Consider the following 22,300-nt stretch of genomic DNA (forward strand, 5'->3'; position numbering starts at 1 on the left):
GAAGTACATATAACAATTATGAGCAAAGACTGCATCAAGATAGGCTCTACAGTCTACAAGGAAAGTTACATAAGGTTGACGAAATTTCTCCAGAATAATTGGTTAGATAAATATATTTTGAATATTTTATAATTTTTTAATATCAGTTACCTTGATGCCATTATAAATAATAGAACAATATTCTAACTTTGATCTTATAAGTGCCAAATATAGGGAGACAATTGAGTCTGAATTAGATGCATAAAAGCAATCAATTTTATAAGGGCTAAAGTTTTTCAGGGAAAAGAATATAAATAATCATGTTTTGTGAATTTAATTTGGAATCTAGAATGACACCGAGATCTTTTATGACTAAGGATTTGGAGATTAAAGAATTAGCTAATTTGTATTCATATTCAATTGGATGGTATTTCCTTGAAAAGGTTATGATCTTAGCTTTATCTTTATTAAGTGTGACCAGATTTTGTAACCACCAATTATTAACATCAATAATGTCTTGTAATAATAGACAATCATTTGATGTAGAAATAATTTTATAGATTTTTAGGTCATCTGCAAACTTAAATGTGAATTTTGTCTCCTAAAGTCAGTCATCACCATCTCAATACTCGCTTGGCTGATTGCTGCTGCGTGACCTTGAACCACCGAGACACCATCTTCCTCCCCCTTCCCTGCCTACTCATCATGCATTGTCAATCAACACTGCTGTCATTGGTTACCCTCCTCCTGGCCAGATATGCGATAACAAAGGTGCGTAAGGTGTTATTACCAGTCACAACCTAACTGCAGACTCGCCTTATCGCCTAGATATTTGACGCCTCAGCTCGTTTATCCTCTACTCATGTACACTGCCTGCACTTAATGATCTGCTACCTTCAGCTACCAGAGCCTGCCACCGCTGCAGCCACCTGCCAGCGTCCGTTTACAAGCTCCTTGTCTGGAAAGGTAAAGGTTCCGACCCTCCTTGTGTCATTGTGCGGCTCACGTGTCACAAAGTCTTCAAGATCGTCTAGGCAGTTCCGTTTCCCGTCAGTTACGTTTCCTTTAACAGTTGGTGCTATAAGAGCAGTTGTCAGTGGCAAGGGTGGCAGGGAACTCCTCCACATAAAATACCCAGAGAAGAGACTTGATCACGCCACACCTCGGCCGCGCTTCTCGCAACTCAGCCGTGCCTTCTGCAAGTGGGCCATTGAGACTCCGACGTGCGACTCAACCCCTCATCACCCCCTTCCCCCGGAGGAAGGAAGCTCCAGAGTGGAGGGGCCGGAATTGGGGAAGGTAACTCTTCTCAGTGTTCACGTTTCACATGAAACACATTGGTTAATCATGGTATGTATAAGAAATTTGTTTGCTTTTTATTTAATATCAGTGGCAATTAGTTGACTTGCTAAGTATTCCTCCCGTTATTCTTTTTTAGTGTGAGATATGAAGAATGTGCTCCTACTCAAGGATACTCATTCAAGTTGTATCTATCTAAGGATTGACCTTAATGTAGTAAACTATTCAACTAATCTTTGACTTCAACTTGGATTCGAATCAAAAAAAATTATCTTCCCAGACCCCTAAATTATTTACTGTAGTTAATAAACTTAATTTGGTTGATGCACAGTAAGATTCCTAACACTCCCTGTGTACAATGTTTTTCCTCACAAAAATTCTAGAGTCAGAATCCTTAGAACTGAACTGGACTGACCTTGGTTAAATGCCACTTAAACTTTCTTTTGAAATACGGAAATATGGTTAAATATTATCTAACTCAAGCTGTTCTGTGACTAGTTGGTGTCTTCCAACTACAGTATCAGTTACTGTTTGTTCCTTCAAGCTAGGCATGTGAGGGCGAGTTGTCATTTGAATGCCAAGAACGGATTGTCACAAACCAAGAGTTTTTTTGTAGGTAGAAAACATTCACCTCACCAAGTTGTTGGTAGTTTATCACACATTTTTATCTAAATAGGTCACCTCATCTTAGAATCTGTATAATCAGGCTCTCGAAAGCTTTTTGCACCACAAATTATTAACTCAATTTTCTCATTTTGTGATTATTTATGGTCTTCCCAAAAACCATGTTTTCATGGTATCTTCTCTTTCTAGCACTCATATTATTCATATTCATTTCAGATTAGAAAATACCCAAAAAATATTATTGTCATATTAATCACCACCCTTGCAGGGTTTTTATAGAAAACCACAAATGATTAAACTTGAGAGGTCTTCCCCAGCACTTGCTCGTCAACACGAAAGCTCTCCTCATCAGGAAGGGGGTGGTGGGGGGTTGAGATGCTCTTCAGGGTTTCAGCGGCAACCTCGCCACAAGGAAGCAGAGTCGTGAGAGATGCGACTGAGTTGTTAGATGCGCAAATGCTCAGGACATTTTGCCTGCTTCGCATCTCGTTCGAGGGTCTTGGCAAGGCGCCAGAGCATGCACAATGTCAGCAGTTTGTAAACTACAAGTCGAGACAATTTCCGACGTAAAGCCATTTATCATGCCCAAAGAACACAGCACTCTTGAGGGTTGCCCCTATTGTGCCAAGTGAGTTAAGGGAAAACTAAATGGGCTGCAGAACTACTTATGAAGATCTTGCAGTTTTACTGGCCTCACAATGCTGCAGAAAGGCGTATGTAAACAGACGGAGGAGACATGTTCAGAAACTGATGGTCGAGATGAATTAACCTTTCAAAATATTCCACTTGTAGACAGTAGGGAAGCAGTAAGCAAGAAGCATCCATAACAGAACATTCGCCCTGGTTCTGGCAGCGGCATCGAGCAGGCTTGTGCTGCTGAAGGTCGCAGGCAGAGGAAGAAATGAGAGGCAGCGATGAGTCCCAAGTGTAACAAGGCGTGTGAGTGACTGGGCGACAACTGATAGCACAGTGGCACCACATATTTGGCCGGTAGGAGGGCAGCCAGCACACGCCGATTGGCAGCGCGTGTGGAGTAGGCCCTGACGCAGCAGGCAAGACTATGCCGTTGGTTACTGCAGCAACACTCAACTGGGTGCCAATGGAGATGGGCGGGCAGCGCAGGACATGAATGTCTGCAGACAGTTTTTAACCTATCCACTTTCAGAACCATGCAAAATACTATTTTTATTCTCAGGGAGTGACAAAGACTTCAATTTACACTCATCTGAATCTGTTTTGAATAAATAAGAGTTTATTGTGAACAGTGAGCCCTTAAGTGACAGAAGTTTTTGGACACATCTCATAACTCAAATTTTTCTTAAGTTAAAATCAAATCAAATTTTGAAGCATTTGACCATTAATTTAAAATTTCTTATATTGTTTATTTTACCTACCTTGTCTTGTGAAGATCTACAAATAGTCTATAAAAAAAGTTAAACCACTGTTAATGAAATAGTATTGATATTGTGTTTAGCAAGTGGCCATGTTTTGAGAAATATGTGGGTTGGGTTAGCTTACTGGTATATCTCATTAACTCATAGTTTCAGTTTAATTAGTGATAAAGCAGGTCAAGACAGACTAAAATGCAAAGGTCATGTTTTTACTGTTTGCATGATATATAGCAACTGTTTGTTTAGTGTTAAAATTTTAATTGTTTAATGATTTTTTGCAGTTGAAATAATATCTGAGAAGTGCTGAAATTTACGCAGATACCATGTACGCATGTTGTTTTTCATCCTACAAGCTGTGTATGTAATACGACATTGTAAAATTTATTTGCAGACATGTGTCAGTGCCAACAAGTTCTTGGTGCAAGAGGATGTGTTTGACCAGTTTGTTGACAAGCTGCAGAAGAAGATGAAGGCATTGGTTGTTGGTGACCCATTTGCCCCAGGCGTAAATCTAGGACCACTCATTAACAACAGCCAGGTCACTAAGGTATGGCAGTGTGTATTTGACATTGTTGGATTCTTTTTGCAAGTTTGTTTTATTAGTACTTTCCTTTTCATTGAAATTTTTATTAGTTGCTTACAAGTGTCATGGCATCCTTGTGCAATTTTCTGTTCACCCAAATTTTCTGGTAGACAAGCTTAATGCTACAGTAGGTTATATACCTTAATCTCTTACCTAAGTATAAAGGTAGAAGATTATTGTCTAGACCAGCGGTTCCCAAAAGTTGTTCCGCGAAACCCTGGGGTTCCGTGGCAGGGTCACAGGGGTTCCGTGAGTCAGGACGAATGTCACATGAAGCAGGCACAATTATTGTCAAATAACTTTCTTTGAAATAGTTGGGGGTTCCACCAAAAGAAAAGTCGATCTTAGGGTTCCCTGGCCAAAAAAAATTGTGTACCGCTGGTCTAGACTCTTAACGTAAGCTGCAGGTTTGAGTCTGTCAGAAGAGAAAACATTGCAGGTGTTGGCATTAATTTGGGTTGGATTTTGTGTTGTGTGTGCTGCAATTTTCATTTATTACATTTAGTACTTAAGCCTCACTAACACAGTGTTTGAATATAACAGCTGTAATCTACATGTAGACCATGGCCACAGTCATTAACTACTTCTTGGTTTCTGGGTTTAAAACATGTTCGTGGAGATGATGGTGTGCTTGACATGTAGACATCCCTGGTTTCAGGCTTTTTAAGATGACTGCATCAAGTCAACCAGAAGATATAGTTAACAATAATGTGTACTTATTCCCTCTTCTCTGTCTTCACTATTCCCAGCATTTTATATGCATATCTTTCAACAAAGTACCGTATTTACTCGTGTATAGCGCGCCCTCGTGTATAGCGCGCACCACGATTTTTGCAACAAATTCCAAAGAAGAAAAAAATTTGAAATTTTTTTTCCCATAAATAAATTTTACTAACATTTTGTGGTACCTGATTATTTAAATTGATGTGTGGTGATGCGTCAGGAAAATACTTAAACTCTGCTGTGTAGACGGAAGATAATGAAGCGCTTTATCGTCACAACTGGTATGTGAGCGTGAGGAAGGGAGGCAGGCAGGAATGTGACACGGAGTAGATGACTCACCGGTAGCAGCTGCGGCGAAGCGAAGGAAGTGGTAGGGGGGGACTGGTGTCAACATTTTCTCTCTCTCTCTCTCTTTTTATTTTACTAGCTGTAGAGGGGGAGGTCTAAAAATAAACAAGAGACCTGCGTGCTTGCGCGCGCACGTGTGTGTGTGTGTGTGTGAGAGAGAGAGAGAGAGACCAGGTTGTGTGCGTGCGTGTGTGTGTGAAAGAGAGGCCTTGTTGCTTGTGCGTATGTGTGGGGGCTGGCCAGAAACGTCACCCGTCACCCGGCAGTTAACGACTTCCACTCCTCCCCGCCTCCCCCCCCCCCCCCCCCCACAATTTTTTTTTTTCCGTGTATAGCGCGCATCCTTATTTTTTTCCTTTACTTGAGGGGAAAAAAGGGCGCGCTATACACGAGTATATACGGTAGCTGGAAACACTCCTGTTCTACAGGATGTCCATAAAAGAATGTCCCAGTTGCAATGGTAACTATTTATTACAAATCATACATCAAATTGAAGGTAAACTAACCTAGTTTTTCTTACGCATGTCTAATATGTGCACCTTTAGTTATATGGCACACATCTAAACTAAATCCAATTCTTCCCACACTTTGGTTAACAAGTTTGAAATAATGGAAGCAATAGCCTCGTCTATTCTGTGTCTCAACTCTGGCAAATCATTAGGTAGAGGTGGAATGTAGACACAATCTTTTATAAAGCCCCAAAGTAAAAAATGGCATGGTGTTATGTCAGGTGAACATGGAGGTCAGCGACTTCGATGTTCAGCCCCACTCGTACAGAGAGATTTCAATGGGGAGGGGCTGAGATACACTCCTCAGAGTCTCTTGATGACTGGGGGTAACTAGTGGATCTTTTGGTTTCAGAAGGAAAAATAATGATTTCGTCTAGATATTAGTACCTCTGTTTTATTTTACTTTTGATTATTTTCACATGGTATTTTATAAATTGATTAACAAATATATATATTTAACATTGACATTGATTTAAAATTACCTTATTAAAAGAATGGGCCGGCCCGGCCCTCATTAGGAAATTACCCTTAACAACAATAAACATACTTATGAGTAGCAATTCCAGAATACAGGTGGATCTTTTAAGTTCTAAAGGAACATTTCTGGCTGTCTTATCTGTTCAACTTCGTGATTCAATGGTAGTCTAAAAATGTTAAAAAAAACTGTAGGGCTGGCAGTTTGACGATTGCTGGACGAAGTGGAACAGCGGACTGGACGTCAGAGGGCCTTATCATCCGGCCCTTGGAAACTGATCTGGTCCTTGGAAACTGTCCGGTTCTGGGAATCTATCCGGTACTTGAACCCTGTCTGTGAACAGATCCGAAACACACATGTTCAGGACTGATTCACAGACAGTTGGCAAAAGTAGGCAGAAAATGCCTTCTAATCACGCTGATGGTCGGGGAGTAAAGGTTGTCAAAACTCACCAAACAGGGAGATGGCTTCCAGGATCAGCCCAGGTGTGTTGAGCTCGCGAACTTGCGAACTCGCGGACGTTTCCATGATTAAAAAAAATAAATTAATAAATTATGCTGAATAAAACATGACTACTCTTACGAGGTAGGTCTACATGGACTGACTAAAAGTTAATCACTATAGTTGTGGGAATCATATCCCTTGTCTAGCTAATTACATCTCAAAAGAAAAATGGAGACACGTCCTGATGTCAGAGATACGGAGTGGTCAGTCCATAATCGTGGCGCGCAGTGAATTTGGGGCGGCAGCGACTCATAATTTAAAGGCGAAGTTAAAGAAAAGAAAGGGGGGAGGCTTCGGCTTCCGGACCAAAAGGTTCCAAAGATTACCGAGGGGCTTGTCGAGAAATACTGACTTCGATATCTCAAAGTTGGTGTTACTGGCCGATGTCAGCACGACCTACTGAACTGTGTCTGAACCAAGTAGAGGTCGACTCACACAAGGCGACTGCTAGCAGCATGGGACTTGTGGAGCGGACTGGGCCAGCTCTCTGGTGGCCTGGGAAGGGACTACGGGGTATTGGTTACTGCGGGAGATGCCAGAGGGCAGACGTTTAGCAGGCCTTCAAACACCCAGGGGAAGTGATTCGCAAAACTACCACTAGGGTGCATGAGCAGTACTTTTTTGGACTGGAGTCGTGGCCTTGGGACAGGCCGACTCTGGCCGGGGTTAGTGGCCGGTCAATGCTCTGGCCAGTGTTCCCAGGAAAACTTGGAGAGGGGTGTTGTGTGGAGACTGCTGTGGCAGTGAGAACGAGGCTCTACTGAGCCCGGAGGCGTGACTGTAAATTGGTGAAAATGACTCACGTCAGGCGAGGTCTTAGAAGTAGCCTGCCCTGAGAGCTTGCAGGACATAGCAGTTCTCGTCACGGATTGGAGGCGAATTACAGGCGACGTTCGTGCGCCAAGGCGTGGATAAAATGATACACAGTCTGACTCGCAAAAGACTCGGCAAAAATCGGATGTAGGGCTTGGAAAAATTGGGGAGGCAGGCCTGTCAAAGATTATACTGAAGTGTACAGTAGGAGGAACAAGTTTAAGTTCTTGCAGCAAAAGAATGACTGGTAACATTATTTTTTAAAAATTTAAATGTAAAATTGTTGGCGGCACAAATTACAGTTTAATTCTTAGCTAATTGCAGAACATAAAATGCTTTAGCTCAGAGGTTACCATTTTGGGTAGGTGGCGCCTGCAAGTGAGAACACAACAAAGCAGTAATCGTGCATGCGCTTATCTAAAACTTTTTGAGTTATGCTTTAATTGTAACCTTGAACCAACACACTACAACGTTTACAGTTGAAACTATTAAAATTTATAACTGGGACATTCTTTTATGGACGTACTGTACTTCATGAGATGGTAGGGCAGTGTGAAGTACTGGCCATAGCTGTGTACATCAGAGGCTGTGGGGTAGAAGAGGGGATGAAGGAGCGTGCGTGTGGTTGCAGGTGACGCAGATAGTGGAGGATGCAGTGGCGAAGGGAGCAGAGGTGAGGCTGGGCGGGAAGCAGGTCCCGTCGCTGGGGAAGAGGTTCTATGAGCCGACCCTCCTGCTCAACGTGGATCCCTCCATGGTCTGCTACAGCGAAGAGATATTTGGACCTGTCGCTGTGTGTGTCAGGTAGATGTTCACACTGACAGCTAAGCACGTGACTGCAGTTAATATCGTTGGATACAGAACAAGGTGGTGAAGGATTCAGACTCAGGGCTCACAATCAGAAGGACCTGGGTTCGAATCCTGGCTTTGCAATCCGCATTTAGGTTTTCTGGTGTTTTAACTAAGTCACTCTCAGCAGATACTGGAATTGTTTCTGACAATAGGCCATGGTCTAATTCTGTTGTTGAGTATTAAAAACTCTAATGCCCTCGTTGACAAGACATATAGTCCCACTTTAAAAAGAAAACCTTAAAAAAATAGGCTTATTATTTGTTACCTGTTGACATGAAACCTTTATATGATTTAATGCTCTTTAATTTCTTCATTTTCTCTACTATTATTCTCTCTTAGTGCTATTACTCTCCCTCATGCTGCTCTTTGTTCAGCCTATTTTTTCGCGTTCATTTTGCATGCTCAGATCTTATTCTTTTTCCTTGTAATAACCTTTCCTGCTATTACTCTTACAGCCTCATTTTATATTCCTTAGACTTTATTTTCCACATACAACAGATAATAATTCTTCCAATTAATTTTTATAGTTCAATTTAAAAGACTGTGTTCTAATATCTGTACTTTAGAACCAAACAAGTCTAAGTCATGATTAGCCAACTTCAAATGAGAATAAAATTATGGGTGCATGGAAATTTTTAGGGTACACAAATATTTGAAACACATGTAATTATTCATTAAAAATAACTCTTTATTTTATAGTGTACCCTCATTCCTTCGGGAGATTATGTGATAAAACATGTTACTCAAAAAATAGTTTCAAAGCAGCAGTGCTGAAACATGAATCTTACCAAATTAAGAAGTTAAAGTAGTATACAAACGACTTACATTCTGTATGCCACCCACTGCAATGATAAAACCTAAAAGAAGATTAGCTTAGGAGCTCGTTGCCCCTTCAAGACCAAGATTACGAAAAAAGTCTGATACTTGTTACAATCATGAGCAAAACTAGCCTAACCCCCTGTGCATGCGCGGAAGGGGAATGGTTGCAAAGCCAAGGAGGACTCTCAGAGAGGGGAAAAGGGGAGTGAGCATGTCTCGGTCAGGCAAATCTCTATGAGGCGAGGCGCGAAGTTCAAATCTCGAAGTCTGACAACTCTGCTGCCACCTCAGAACAAAAATGTACAGATTGAGTGATCAGAGGGTATATTTGTACATTTTGCTTGTGCACGTGAAGTAAGAAGGCCATTTAGCAGCTGAGGATTGTGTGTAGCGATAAACATGACTTTATTTTGTTCCTGTTTACTGTGTGAAGGTTCAAGACTGAGCAGGAAGCGCTCTCCATCGCGAACAGCACCAAGTCGGGCCTGGCGGGCTACTTCTACTCGAGTGACATAAGCCAGGCGTGGAGGGTCGCCAAGGCGCTGGAAGTGGGCATGGTCGGCATCAACGAGGGCATCATCTCCGCTGCAGAGGCCGCGTTCGGCGGAGTCAAGGAGTCGGGCTTCGGGCGTGAGGGCTGCCACCACGGCATAGACGAGTTCACCTACGTCAAGTACCTGTGCTTTGGCCTGTCTCAGTAGGCAGTGCGCAAGCTCCGAGCTACATCCGTGTCTTCCATTACCTTCTATGTGCCATATCAAGTGATATTTGAGTGTGTTTACATACACCACATGGGTGAAAATCTTTAAGATTCCCAGGGGGGCTCGGGGGATAACGTTTATGATTCCTATTTCACACTTGCAAGTGCAAGCGGAGCCCCTCAGAGAGGAGATTTTTGATTCTTTGGGAACCCAAAAAAACTCCCCCCCATATCTACCGATCTACACCCATGACCGGTGTTGTTCATGCTTAGCTGATAGTTGTAGCAATTTGCAGTGAAACATTTTTTTTTACACTATTTACACAAACAAATAAAATAAGTTGTGTAGGAAAGTGTAAAGTAAGGTACATTTATATTATGTGAGCATTACTTTACTCAGGGTCGCAGGAAGATGGAATAAAAAAACAGAAAAATGTAAAACTTGTAAAGGGAAAGGGGTAAGTGTAAGAAAGGGTAGAGTTCCACTGCTATATAGTTAGGGGCCGGAAAAATTTGCAATTTGCGATAGATGCGATTTTTTTTTGCGAATTTTGAGGTTAGATGCGATTTTTTACTAATTGTTGTTATAAATGCTATATTTGCAAAATCGTGGTAAAATTGCCATTATCGGGCGAAAAACCACTATAGAATTCAACAACACGGCTTGAACACACATTCCTCAAAGTATTGTTTTTGAAAATAACCACCATAACACAATTACTGTAAACAATAGCTTCTGACAAGGCTTGTTGAAGGAATAAAATCCGAATCCTAACCTTAATTTATAAAACATTTCTTAACCAAATATCACACATGATAGTATAGAATAAGTAATTTTGTAAATTTAGTGTTTACGATTTACTCAAGTTACCGTTGAATGTTTAGAAAAGAATGGTCACACTACTTATCGACGCAGTTATTTTGTTTTGTTAGATCACGTCACGTTCGCCTACGTTCGCCATTGCATCATGTGTTGTCTGTTCATGAAGAGTATCCAACCTAACAAAACAAAATTTCCCGGGAAGCGCATCACGGAAACCAACAACCTAGAAAATATCTAGGTCATTGATGGGATCGTAGTGAACTTGCAAAGATAAAAGGGAAAATATTTTAAATGCTGAAAACTACTACAAATATTTTAGTACAGTACGCGGTTTTTTACATTTGTTGATAATCACTTTAGTCTTCAATTTTTTTTTTCTGATCAATATTTTACATAGAGACAAATCATACATTTTGTGGTGCACGTTTAGCGTACTGAAGTTGGTCAACTTGAATTGTCCGTTTGTTTTCATCTGAAATTACTAGTGGTCAAACGTTTGTTTACAAATACCGTTTAATGATTTTGGTTTGTGTTAAAATTCGTCATAATGGGTAGAAACACTATTACAACTTCTTGTATTGTTATGTAACTAATATCTTAAGCAAATTTCTCAAAAATAGATGCTAATTTCTGGAAAAAAGATGCTAAATTTCAACATCATAAATGCTAATTTTGTAATAAATAGATGCTAATTTTCCCAGGCCCTATACATAGTTTTATTAATAGTTTATTGACTTTAATATTTACACTTTACAAGTTTATGTACAGATGGATATTAAGGCTGATAAGTTGAATGACTAGGCTTTGGCTGGTTCCATTGTCTTTAACTGAACTCTTTTTTGAATTTTGGATCAATTTAATTGATTCCAAAGAAATCTAAGCATTCAGAAACCAATGGTTTTGGAATGGAAGCTGGTTGATTCTTTCCCAATACCTCGAATTTGTGAATGTTGAAATGGCGTTCAGATTTGATTTTTCAATTGATTGTTTACCAATTATTTGGGATTACCATTAATAAGTCAGGGTATTTTATTAAGAGTCATGTAGAATTACTCATACTCAGGTTTTTGTTCCGTTTATTAGGAATCTTATTCAATTAAGCAATTGGACACATATTAGGGTCATGTGTCTTTCTTTATTGTATGAAAACATTTCAAACCCTGCAATTCATTAGTTTATATAAAAAAAACGTTATGTCAAAGCTTTGATCCCCAAATTGATAAACACTACTAACACATATGTAAGAGCAAATTTGTGTAAATACAGGTGTCACGAAACAAACATTCTATCGCCCAACTTCATCCCATGTCCGAGGACTTGGAGGTCGGGCAGGCGGTCTTCATCTACGCTGCCCGCCACAAGGCAGCTGGGTTCTTCGGGTCCAGCTCTCTAAGCTGGTGGCTCTCTACATGGACAGGTTCCCCCCCCCCCCTCTTTCCCATTTTAGGAGGGCATAAGTAGAGACAATATTTGATGGTTTTATTTTTAGTCCAATTAGATTTTTAAAACAGAAGATTTCTGTGTTAATTGTTGATATTTTTATAAAAGCTGTTTCGTAATACCTACCAAAATAGTGGTAAAATTTATATGCTGCATTTGTATGATTATATAATTTGCAATAAATTGGTTTTAAATTTTAAAACAATAAAAATAACAATAAAAATAATTTAGGAAACATTCGTGGTTTAAAAGTGATTCAATAAGAGATGCACAGAAATAATTTTTAGTTTTTAGTTTTCCAGGAAGAATAACAACAATTTTTGGAAGCAAAAATTAAATTAATTTTTCTGATCAAAGCACTATGGTACAATTATTTTCCTGGAAATGACATTCCTTGAATTCCAACCATTAAAAGATTACTTTTTTTTAATGATTTGAATCAAGTATTGGTTAAATGCTTCCTAATTCCAAGATATAACTTGCTCTTTGTTTCTATAAGGTGTATTAACTTTTATTTTGGTGCTAAATGTTGTATTAACTTGCATTTCGGTGTTATCGCAATTCACCATATAACCTTGTTCCTAGGCATAAGGCTGAGTAAGGGAAGAGGTGAGGGTCGTTCCTGACCGACCAACCCGTCCTCGGGTGTGACTGTTTTCCCAGCAGGCCAATTTTGGGGGTACTTCCAATCCTACACAAGCGTTCGGGTCATGGCAACTATGGTGGTGGATTCGCAGTGGGATGTTTTCCTGGCTGACCTATTTTGTGGGGTACTCCAGCCACTGCTGTGTTGGCTAGAACCAAGGCAGGGCGCAAGGGTCGAGCCCAGGTCACTGAGCCATGTTCCCTGCCCTTCCCTCGGGGTCGGCGGGGCACCGGCGAAGAGCCCAGCTGGGGGAAAGAAGAGCTGACATTAGAGAAATCCCAAGTGTGGGATGATTTCCTTATTTATATTTACAAGACTGACAAATAGTATGATTTGTGTGACCAGAAATTCACAACTTATTTTTGTATCAATTTTCTTATTCTATCCAAACTTAATAGTTCAAATTTATGTTAATTTGATTTTAAAAGCATTAACATTAAGAGATTCACTAGTTTATTACTTTAAAACTAATTATTAAAATTATAATTATAGTTAAACAAAATCAATTGCAAACTAATGACAAAAATACATTAACAAAATTACAACTCGTATGTACATACCGTGGTCCTTGTGCATTATGGAAATAAAATAAATGTTACATACAATTTAGTCCTTGGCTTTCTAGCAATGATGTCAGGCTTTGCAAGCAACATCCTGACAACTTCCTCAAATGAAGCATAGATGTAACTAATAGCAGAGCTGGCATGCAGTGTTTCTACCCTCTGTCTCTGTCTGGATGGCTGTTGGTGGAGGCGGGGCAAGACGAGATGTCAAGAGGCGGGAGCTGGTGCAGGCAGCTAGTGTGTGGCAGGCTCTGTACTGGTCGTTAACTGCTTGGATGCGGCCGTTTATACCGTCCTGGTCAGAGTGATGACGCGAAGGAGGGCTGAAAGGCTTAGACTCACCCCTCTCTCTAAAACTCTGGAGGGGTGGCAAGCAACTGGTTGCACGGAAGGTTGCTGGCTGCCCAGCGCGAGCAAGGTCCCGTGAACACACAGGGAGTGGCAGACATTGGTGCTCTTTGATTGTGGAGCAGGCATGCTACATTTCTGTTACTACAAGTGTTACCACAATAATTTAAATTAGCACCATTACAGTATTTTAGTTTTATTTCCTAACAGCAACTGCTTTGGCCCACACAAATTTATTTTGGGGTTCTCAGGTTCTTCATTCCAAAAAGCACTTTTTTTTTGACTAACTTAGCTCAGAAAATGAGTATCTTAAAATTGATAGTTTTTAACATTTGTTGGGTTTATGCAATTTTATGATGCACTTAATTATTGCATTTTGTATACTGAAAATGATGTGCAGCTTACAATATTGATGAAATTCTTCATATGCTGGCAAACACATTCACGTTTGTATACAAGTATAAATAACATTTAGTAAGACAATAATTCAGGAGTGGATAGTGAACTGTCACATTAAGGTAAAATGCTGGTAATCACATGCAGTTTTTAAATCAGGCTTCTGTTTCTTTTAGAAAGAACGACCTCTCCTTGCTCAAGGTTGAAGCAGCTTAGTAAATGTAAGGTAGGTCAGGACAGCCACCTTTGCACAAAACCTGTTCTAACTACAACACGAACTAACTCCCCGTATTTAACATTCTCCTGTTTCTTCAACTGAAGTGTATTTTATATTTGTAGGTTAACATTTTCTTTCCGAAAACTTGAGGTTGAAAAGAGGAATGTGTCTTAGAATTAATGGTATCTTAGATTTGAGTATATATCTTTTGTAGTTCCATCTGTAAAAAACAATAAGTTTTTTTGTACTAGAGTATATAAATTTGAAGTTTAAATACAAATTGATTTAAAAAGTATGGAATAGGAATATTTTAAGAACTGTGAATCGGTGAATCCCTACTTTTTACAAAAATGAATGGTATTACTATTAGCTGAGCCACTATGACAATCTCTGTAATCACCTTCCTTTAAAGTAATGTGTATTTTGTGTTTTAGAATGTTTTAAACATCATTATTGATATAAATTTTTTTATATTTAATGGATTATAATTCAGCATTTTATAATATAGACATTTTGTTAAGAGAACTTATTTTAATTTTATGGTCTTTTGAAGTGTTAAAGTTTTGCTCTGTACTGTTAGGGAAAAAACAAGATAATTTTTTAATGCTAATTCTGGCAATGTTGTTATATTTATACCCAGCATGCTGCTTTTAACTGAGCAGAGTTATGCTAGAACAAAAAACAGTATTGTTTGTTACATAGTTTTATTTTTGTATTTATGTTTGAATTGATTGTATTAAATTAAAATTCAGATGTTTTCTAGTGAAATTTATTTTAGTTGTTACAACTTAAATGGAAATAAAAGACGTCACCTTTGTCTGAGAATTTATATATCTCTCATCTACCTGTATGATGGCCATCAGTGTATTTGGATGAGTGCATAGAAATAACTTGAACTGAAACTGGGGTATGTCCAAGAAGAAAGAGGTGTTAAATCTGTGCACATGTACAAAGAATTACTTTGAATAAATATTTTGAAGGGGGAGGGAGTGGTGGTGGTTCTATTTACACAGCATGTAAGTGCCACTTTCCTTGCAGTATCAAATTCCCGGTTTTTCAAGGTCATCACTCTGAACATTCAAAACTAATAAAAATTAGTACATTGAACATTACATTTAAACAAATTATATGTCAATATCAGTTTATGTTAAGTATTTCTCCTGAACATAGTTCGTAGCATTTTCATGATTACAGTTTTATAGTAGTAAAGCATATACATAACTCAAATTATTCTTTTTGAGGACTCATCGGTTTCATTTCTGTCTTAACACTTTTTTTTTTTGTACATAAAGTTAGTTTGTAAGCAGTCTGCCACTAAGCCATCAGACACATTGTGGAACACATTAAATAAATTAGCCTTGCTATTTATGGAGACTTAAGACTTCACAATTGCAATTAACCCAAACATTTTTAACGTCATACTTATTTTGGGGTTCATAGGTTATTCATTCCAAAAGGAAATTTTTTTTACTTCGCTTAGAAAACGAGTATCTTAAAATTGATAGTTTATCACATTTGTTGGATTGATACAGTTTTAAGATGCACTTAATTATTGAATTTTGGATACTGAAAATGATTTGCAGCGTACAATATTGATGAGAAAAAAAAAACACACACACACACACAATGCTTTTAACATTAATACAGCATTATTTCATATGCACTTAATGACTAAAATGTATTTTAAACTAAATCCATGTTCAGTGATACCTTTGAATATATATACTGTATAGAAGTCGCCAGCCCAGGTTAAAATTTCTAATATGGTTTTGAGGTAGTTGGTTAATTCACCGCCGCAATCGCCACCATCTCTAGGGCATCGACTTGTGGTGGTCCCTAGCGGACAAGTGTCGAACTCTTCAAACACCCCTTCCCCCTCCCGTTGGACGACCTTGAGCTGCAGTGAATGACAGATGGGGGGTGCGGGAATGACAGCTGGCGACAGTATTGCGCTCTAACGTGTAAATAACAACTAAGACGATACAGGGCGTTACGGCAGCGCACTGCAGCGGTGAAGTTCCCAAGCTGCTCATCATACGCTTCTGAAAAACGTAGAGTAAATCCTATCCACTCGCGACTTCTATACAGTATATATATTCAAAGGTGATACACAAGTAACAAAAAAAAAGAGCACAAAATTTACTTCACACAAAAGTACTTTCCTACCAACCAGCTAAAAATTAAATGTTCATTTACCTTCAACAGTGTAATATTAATGGCCAACAGTATCTTATAAAAGACGTACAGACACTTCTTTTTTTTCTCAACAGGGGGTTGGGGATTTACAAAAAAATTAAAGTGATTTTAATGAATGCCAGTTCTATTTCAGGACATTTTTAATGCAATTCACACTATCTGTACTATAAACTCTGAAAATACTTAACTAAGTATTCTCGACAGTTGCACTGCATGAATATACCTGCAATAGCATACATATAAACCACAAAACAATCAGGAACATTCCTTTCAGCCTTAAAAAAATCTATCAAAGTAACAGAAAATTGTAAATGTGATTATAATAATTAACTACAAAACATATTAAGATTTTTAAAGAACCCTTTTATAAAAATAAGTGGTGAAAATTAACTTTCATAGATTGTTTTTATCAAAAATATTTACAAACATATAGTCTGGGTCACCACTATCTGCTTCTTTGAAAACATTTGGTAATTTTCTTGCATTACTGCATAGTAAATGTTGTATTTAAAATATATATATTATGAATCTCACATACACCAAATAAATCAAAATATTTAGAAGACTTGATATCACAAAACCAGTTTGCCTTCAATATCAATGTCAGTGGTTGCTTATTCGTCTTCCCGGGCCGGTTAGAGGTCTGTCCCTCTCGTCCCACAGAGAAACTCCGTCACAAGCACAGATTTGTTTTGGGTTGTCAAACACTCCAGCCGACCTTGCAATGATGCCACAAGCCAGCCTGGAACACATCCACAACACTTGAACTCCTTTAGGACTTTTTAAATTTTTGGCAGGACAAGGCACAAATGATGTCTTCCCCAGTCATTCCGCATTTACCTGCAGAAGGGTTTTGGGCAAAAAAAATCTAATACAGTAGAGCACCCCTCAACCGTAATTCCCACAAACGGAACTCCCGATATCCAGAACTAATTTTCCAAAAAAAAATTAAAACATTACAAAACATCTTCAAAACATTTCCGCACTGGAACGAGGTTATTTTGCTTTTGCCTGACTGTACATGTCTTGTAGGCGCGCGCGCACGTCTGTCAGAGAGCTAATTATAGCCAGTCTTTCCCGCGCATTGCGTAAATACACCGCTGGTTTTCGCGTTGGACGAGAATTACTATAAAGATGTTTATGCTATAAGTAGTTTTATTGTTTCACTATGTCAATTCAATGGAAAATTCCGGCCGGCCCGAGAATGTACACCGACTTCCACTACACACGCTGACACACGTGATAGCCAGTAACATTTACTTCCAACGTGTGATGCTTTCAGTTTGTAGACAATAATTTAGTGTACACATATGTATTGTTCTGCACCTCCCTTTGTTACACTAATAATTCTATCTCTCTCTTTCTTTAATTTATTGTTGAAGTAGGGAGAGAAGGCAGTACAGGGTGGAGGAAAAAAGTGTAGGTACTGTGTTGTTGATACCTTCGTAAACTTAATAATATAACATTGCATAAAAACCTTAGAAACAATGCTCTAACAAATAAACAATAGTAGACGGTAACAACTGACGAATCCAATCTGTAGTTTACTATGGAAATATATAGTATTTTAATTATGGAGTAAGAAATTTGTATATTATGTGGATAGGAAATTGATTATTTAAAGAGTGGTGAAAAATCTGAAGTTTAATAGTTTGAACCATAGATAGTAAACATAACACAGCAACACTTTCAATAACAAACATACACTGACATACATAACCTGAACCTGACTCTTGATACATATGAAAATTAACAATATTATTCAACGATATAATTAGGAATCTTTTGTAAGTTTGAAAATATTATAAGAAATGTATATATTCATCCTTTCCAAGTGTGTATAAGAATTTAAGGTTGGTGGAGTTATAACAATTTTAATACTCAACAATAAAATATGAATTTACTTAAAAATTCTTAATTTATATTGTGACAAATCTTTCCTGGAGATTATTTGCAGTTCAAATGTCTTAGGATGTATGTTGGCACAGATCACACCCAAAAGTTCAAAAGTGATTTAATTAAGTCCAGTAGTTGTTTCAAAATTTATATCGTTCATAAATCAAATGATTTCAAAGTGAGTTAAAAATTAGAGAGTTTAATATCAAATTAAATTCTATTTTAAATAGAATTACACGGCTTTAGTTCAGCGGGAGTACGATTATCTTAAAAGTAGGACTTCTGGGTGTCTAAGTAGAATTACTTCTCTTTATATTATGTTATATACACAATCTAATTGAAGTTCAGTTTTATCAACTTTTGCAACAATATAGTTTGTTTGGCTAGAAATCTCACGTATTTATAAGCATGTAAGCAAATTTATACTGGCCGCTTAAGCCTTGAACAATGGCGACACTGCTTAATTATGGCGTCCCTAGCTAAGCAATTCTTAAATTGGCTTATACTTGGCATAACTGCTTTAAATCCAAGTAAATATTACTTACAGTTCGTTAAGATATTTAGTTGTAACAATTTCATTAATGTACACAACCGACGATACCCTAAACTCATATTTTTAATAATTTTAATTGTTCAGGCGTCAGGCCTTAGCCTACACGTAGTAACGCCAAAAATCACACTTTTTTAAATTACTTCCTGTTCCTGTGTGGCTGAGATACGTGTATACACAATATATATGGTTCATAACATCCTTTCATGGCCTTTGGTTACAACAATACGGTAAGGAACTAGAATAAAATTAATTGAATTTACAAATTAAACAGATGGTCAGAATAAAAAATAAACGGTAAAAAAATTAACGAAAATTACAACAATGCAGATGAAAGAAAAAAAAATATTAATATTATTAAAGTTCCACAGATGAAAAGTTTATGGTTGTAATAAGGCGAAATATTTACTAAACATTCATAGCAGATATCTTAATAAACACGAAGATGTCTGTGCTATTACCATGTAATAGTACAGATGCTGTCCCATGGGATAATCATAAAACGAAGCGAGCACAAAGCATAAGATCGCCGGTTTATTATTAACCCATCTGTCTCTCTCACACACAGCAGGTGCGACCGTTACTCGAAGCGACGGTTGAGAATTGGCAAGGAGGTGGGGGTTGGGTGGCGCGCTAATCAGCGATCAACCGGCGGCCGAGGCGTGGCGTGACTGTTCAGTCTCGTGTCAGCCGTCTCGCAGTAGACACCTCGCTGCTTCGCGCTCCGGAAATGGCGCGAAAACTCCGTCGTCTCGTAGTCGTGCTGTTGATAGGGTGTTGGGATGGTGAAGAACATCAAGCAGGAACATAGCACTGGTAGGTTTACTTACAGTTGAGTGTAGTGCTCGGCTAGGTAGTGTCAGGTGCACCAATACTAACACTCAGTGGTTCTCCCGGATTCACCACAGCGTCGTGGTGTGCTGCCACACACCTGGGCAGGCGATAACGATACCTCCACGACACCGCAGGGGGGTGTCGGCTACTGATCACGGCAACAGGATGTACCGTGTCGGGTGACCTGCGCTCGTGAGAACTAGTGGCTGACAGTGGCGGGTCCTGACGATGTCCGCTACAGTGCCGGGCTCGGCTCTCCAGGTGGCCCGCGGGCTGTCCCAGCCCTTGACCAGGGATGGTATCAACGGGGAATAGACGGAGGTCTCATGCTGACGCCGCTGTGTCAGCATACGTGGCGTCAACCTAATGTCTAGTAGGAGCAAGGCCAGCTCCGTCATCGCACCGCTAAGTATATTTCCGTGTTCTACACTCGTGGTTATTTCCGCACTATGCACACGACAGGTGTGTATCTAGTATATCGCGTTTCCATAACTCACTTTAACAGTATACATAACAATGTTCTGTGCTGACTGGTTGCTGCTTGAAGTCGCTCTCACAGTAGGATTGGTGTAAATAACCAGGAAAGATTTAATCACTTTTACGAAAATTAATTACTTAATCAAAAAAAAATTATATTCGTTACGAGAAATAGGAAATTGTTTAAAGAAAATAAATTCTAGTTGTCATTATTGACGTATTAATAATATACTATACATTGCAACAATAAGATAAAATCTTATTAATTATTCAACATCAAAGTAATGCTATAATTGTGGATTATCATAGGAACACAATATTTACACAATTGTACTGCTAGTTTACTTATTGGTTGACTAGTCTGTCAGTGGTATAACCTTATATTAGTTTTCTGGTTTTGTTTACAACTTGTAATTACCATATCAATAATTATCAGTGTTGATTTACACCATTTTTTTTTTTTTTAATTATCCTCATTAGATATCATGATAATGTAGCATACAATTGCTATTCAGCCTATTTTACTGCTACATAACAGTATTATGATTGGAATTTTATTCCACAAAAAAAAATATTATTCATATTTACAATGGTTTCAACACAGCATTTAACCTGTGATTTACTGAGTAAATTAGTTGACTACTAATGCAATTATCAGTATTATTACAATTTCTTACAACATATTAAGAGATTATTAAATAACATAACACAAGAAAAATATTTACACACAAGATTAACCAGTTGAAAAATTATATACATAATTAAAGTTATACATAATTGAATATCATCATTTCTTATGATGCAACAGTCATTATTATTTTACAGTTTGTTACACATATTTCATAACCTTATCAGTTCTTATGATATCTTGACAGATATTATTATTATCCAAGCCTAAAATTATTACATAGTGTTCTACAGATGAATAATAATTCAGATGCAGTCTTGGACAATTTCAGTGTTTTTTCTTGAGTATGGTGAGGTTTTCAGCTGGTGGTTTACAGTCTCTCACTATCTTACTCTGGACACAGCTGCACAGTAGATTACTTGCAGAATGCTGTTGTCTTGTTAGGTAGGCTGTCAGCTACTGGCTGATGCGGAGTCTCATATCATTTCAAGAATGTTCATGATCTTCCAGTCAGGTGTTACACCTATTTACCCTGACATATAAAAATTTCTTGCACTTTTATACATTTGTCACAATTCTGTTACAGTGACTTCCTTCAACAACTGGGCAGCATAAGAGCGGACTTTCTCTCGCAACACCAGTGTTCCTTGCTACTGTGGATAACAACTCAGAAGACAATCACATCATCATGTGCTGCTGAACAACAGTGACGTCACTCGCGTGACAGTGTGATCCTCAAGATGACAGTGCTTCGAATTATGTGTTACACATCAAAATAATATTCGGAGTTCATAAAATTAATTTGTGCCCATAATTTATAAAATCAAATTCCAAAATAAATTAGTTCCAGTGCAGTTTTTTTTTTCTTTCATTCTGATAGAGCAAAATAAATCACACAAATTTCTTCATATCAAGCTTCCATAATTTTTTTTTTTTTTTTTTTTTTTTTTTTTTTAAATAAGATAGCTTTGTGGGTGATCCAACAACAAGCTAAGGCTCAGAGTGCTACGAGAAGGAGTATCATATCTGCAGGTAACTAGCAGTTAGAGTGTGCATGGCTTAGTAGTTGCAAGTGTTCTTGTGCTTGTAGTATGCAATGTGCATGTACTGCTTAGGAGTCACACAGCTGGTCGGCGAAAAAATTAACACATAGTAGTCACTCTTGTTAGGTTGGTTAGCTCACACTATAGTGGATCAGTAGGTTTTTTTTTTTTTCTTCAGGGTAAACAACATGATTACACTGTTAGTAGACATCTAGTCCTGCTCACATGTGTCACCGAAGCTTCATACCCATTTAGGTTATGCCATAGCCATACATTACGGTACCATAATAACCCTAGGTTAGTGCTGTACAACAAATCCCAGTGCGGCAGAGCCTTAGTCTTAGACCGTCACGAGACAACACACTGGTTTTAAGCTCATCAGGCAACCAGACTAGTGCATTTCCTTACACTAACAAATACAGCATACCGTACAACCTTGGCTAGCACAGGTCCTGACTTGGACACAAAACATTTAGCTTCACACACTTACAGTGCTTGATGTGCAATTCCTTGATTACATAGGACTGCGCAGTGTAGGTAACATGTGCACTTATATTGTTACTTAATTCCCCAAGAAAAAAAAACCATTAAACACTATTGTAGTAGCTGACACAAGCAAATAAC

General features: G+C 38.3%; 2 protein-coding genes across 3 annotated transcripts in view; one reads left to right on the forward strand and one right to left on the reverse strand.

Moving 5' to 3' along the window:
- LOC134541596 (succinate-semialdehyde dehydrogenase, mitochondrial-like) overlaps window positions 1-15,037 on the forward strand; it is a 33,819-nt gene extending 18,782 nt beyond the window's left edge. The window contains exons 7-9 of the mRNA XM_063385137.1: window positions 3,685-3,840; window positions 7,880-8,052; window positions 9,353-15,037. Coding sequence (XP_063241207.1) covers window positions 3,685-3,840; window positions 7,880-8,052; window positions 9,353-9,620 — 597 coding nt within the window. The 3' untranslated portion in view covers window positions 9,621-15,037. The remainder of the gene's footprint in view (window positions 1-3,684; window positions 3,841-7,879; window positions 8,053-9,352) is intronic.
- A 1,317-nt stretch (window positions 15,038-16,354) lies between these two features.
- Window positions 16,355-22,300, reverse strand: part of LOC134541601 (copper chaperone for superoxide dismutase) — a 60,461-nt gene continuing 54,515 nt past the window's right edge. For both annotated transcript variants that reach the window (XM_063385152.1, XM_063385153.1), the window contains one exon: window positions 16,355-16,990. In XM_063385152.1, coding sequence (XP_063241222.1) covers window positions 16,852-16,990 — 139 coding nt within the window. In that variant the 3' untranslated portion in view covers window positions 16,355-16,851. The remainder of the gene's footprint in view (window positions 16,991-22,300) is intronic.

Source organism: Bacillus rossius (genome assembly GCF_032445375.1).
Source record: "Bacillus rossius redtenbacheri isolate Brsri chromosome 4 unlocalized genomic scaffold, Brsri_v3 Brsri_v3_scf4_1, whole genome shotgun sequence".
Classification (NCBI taxonomy): Eukaryota; Metazoa; Arthropoda; class Insecta; order Phasmatodea; family Bacillidae; genus Bacillus; species Bacillus rossius.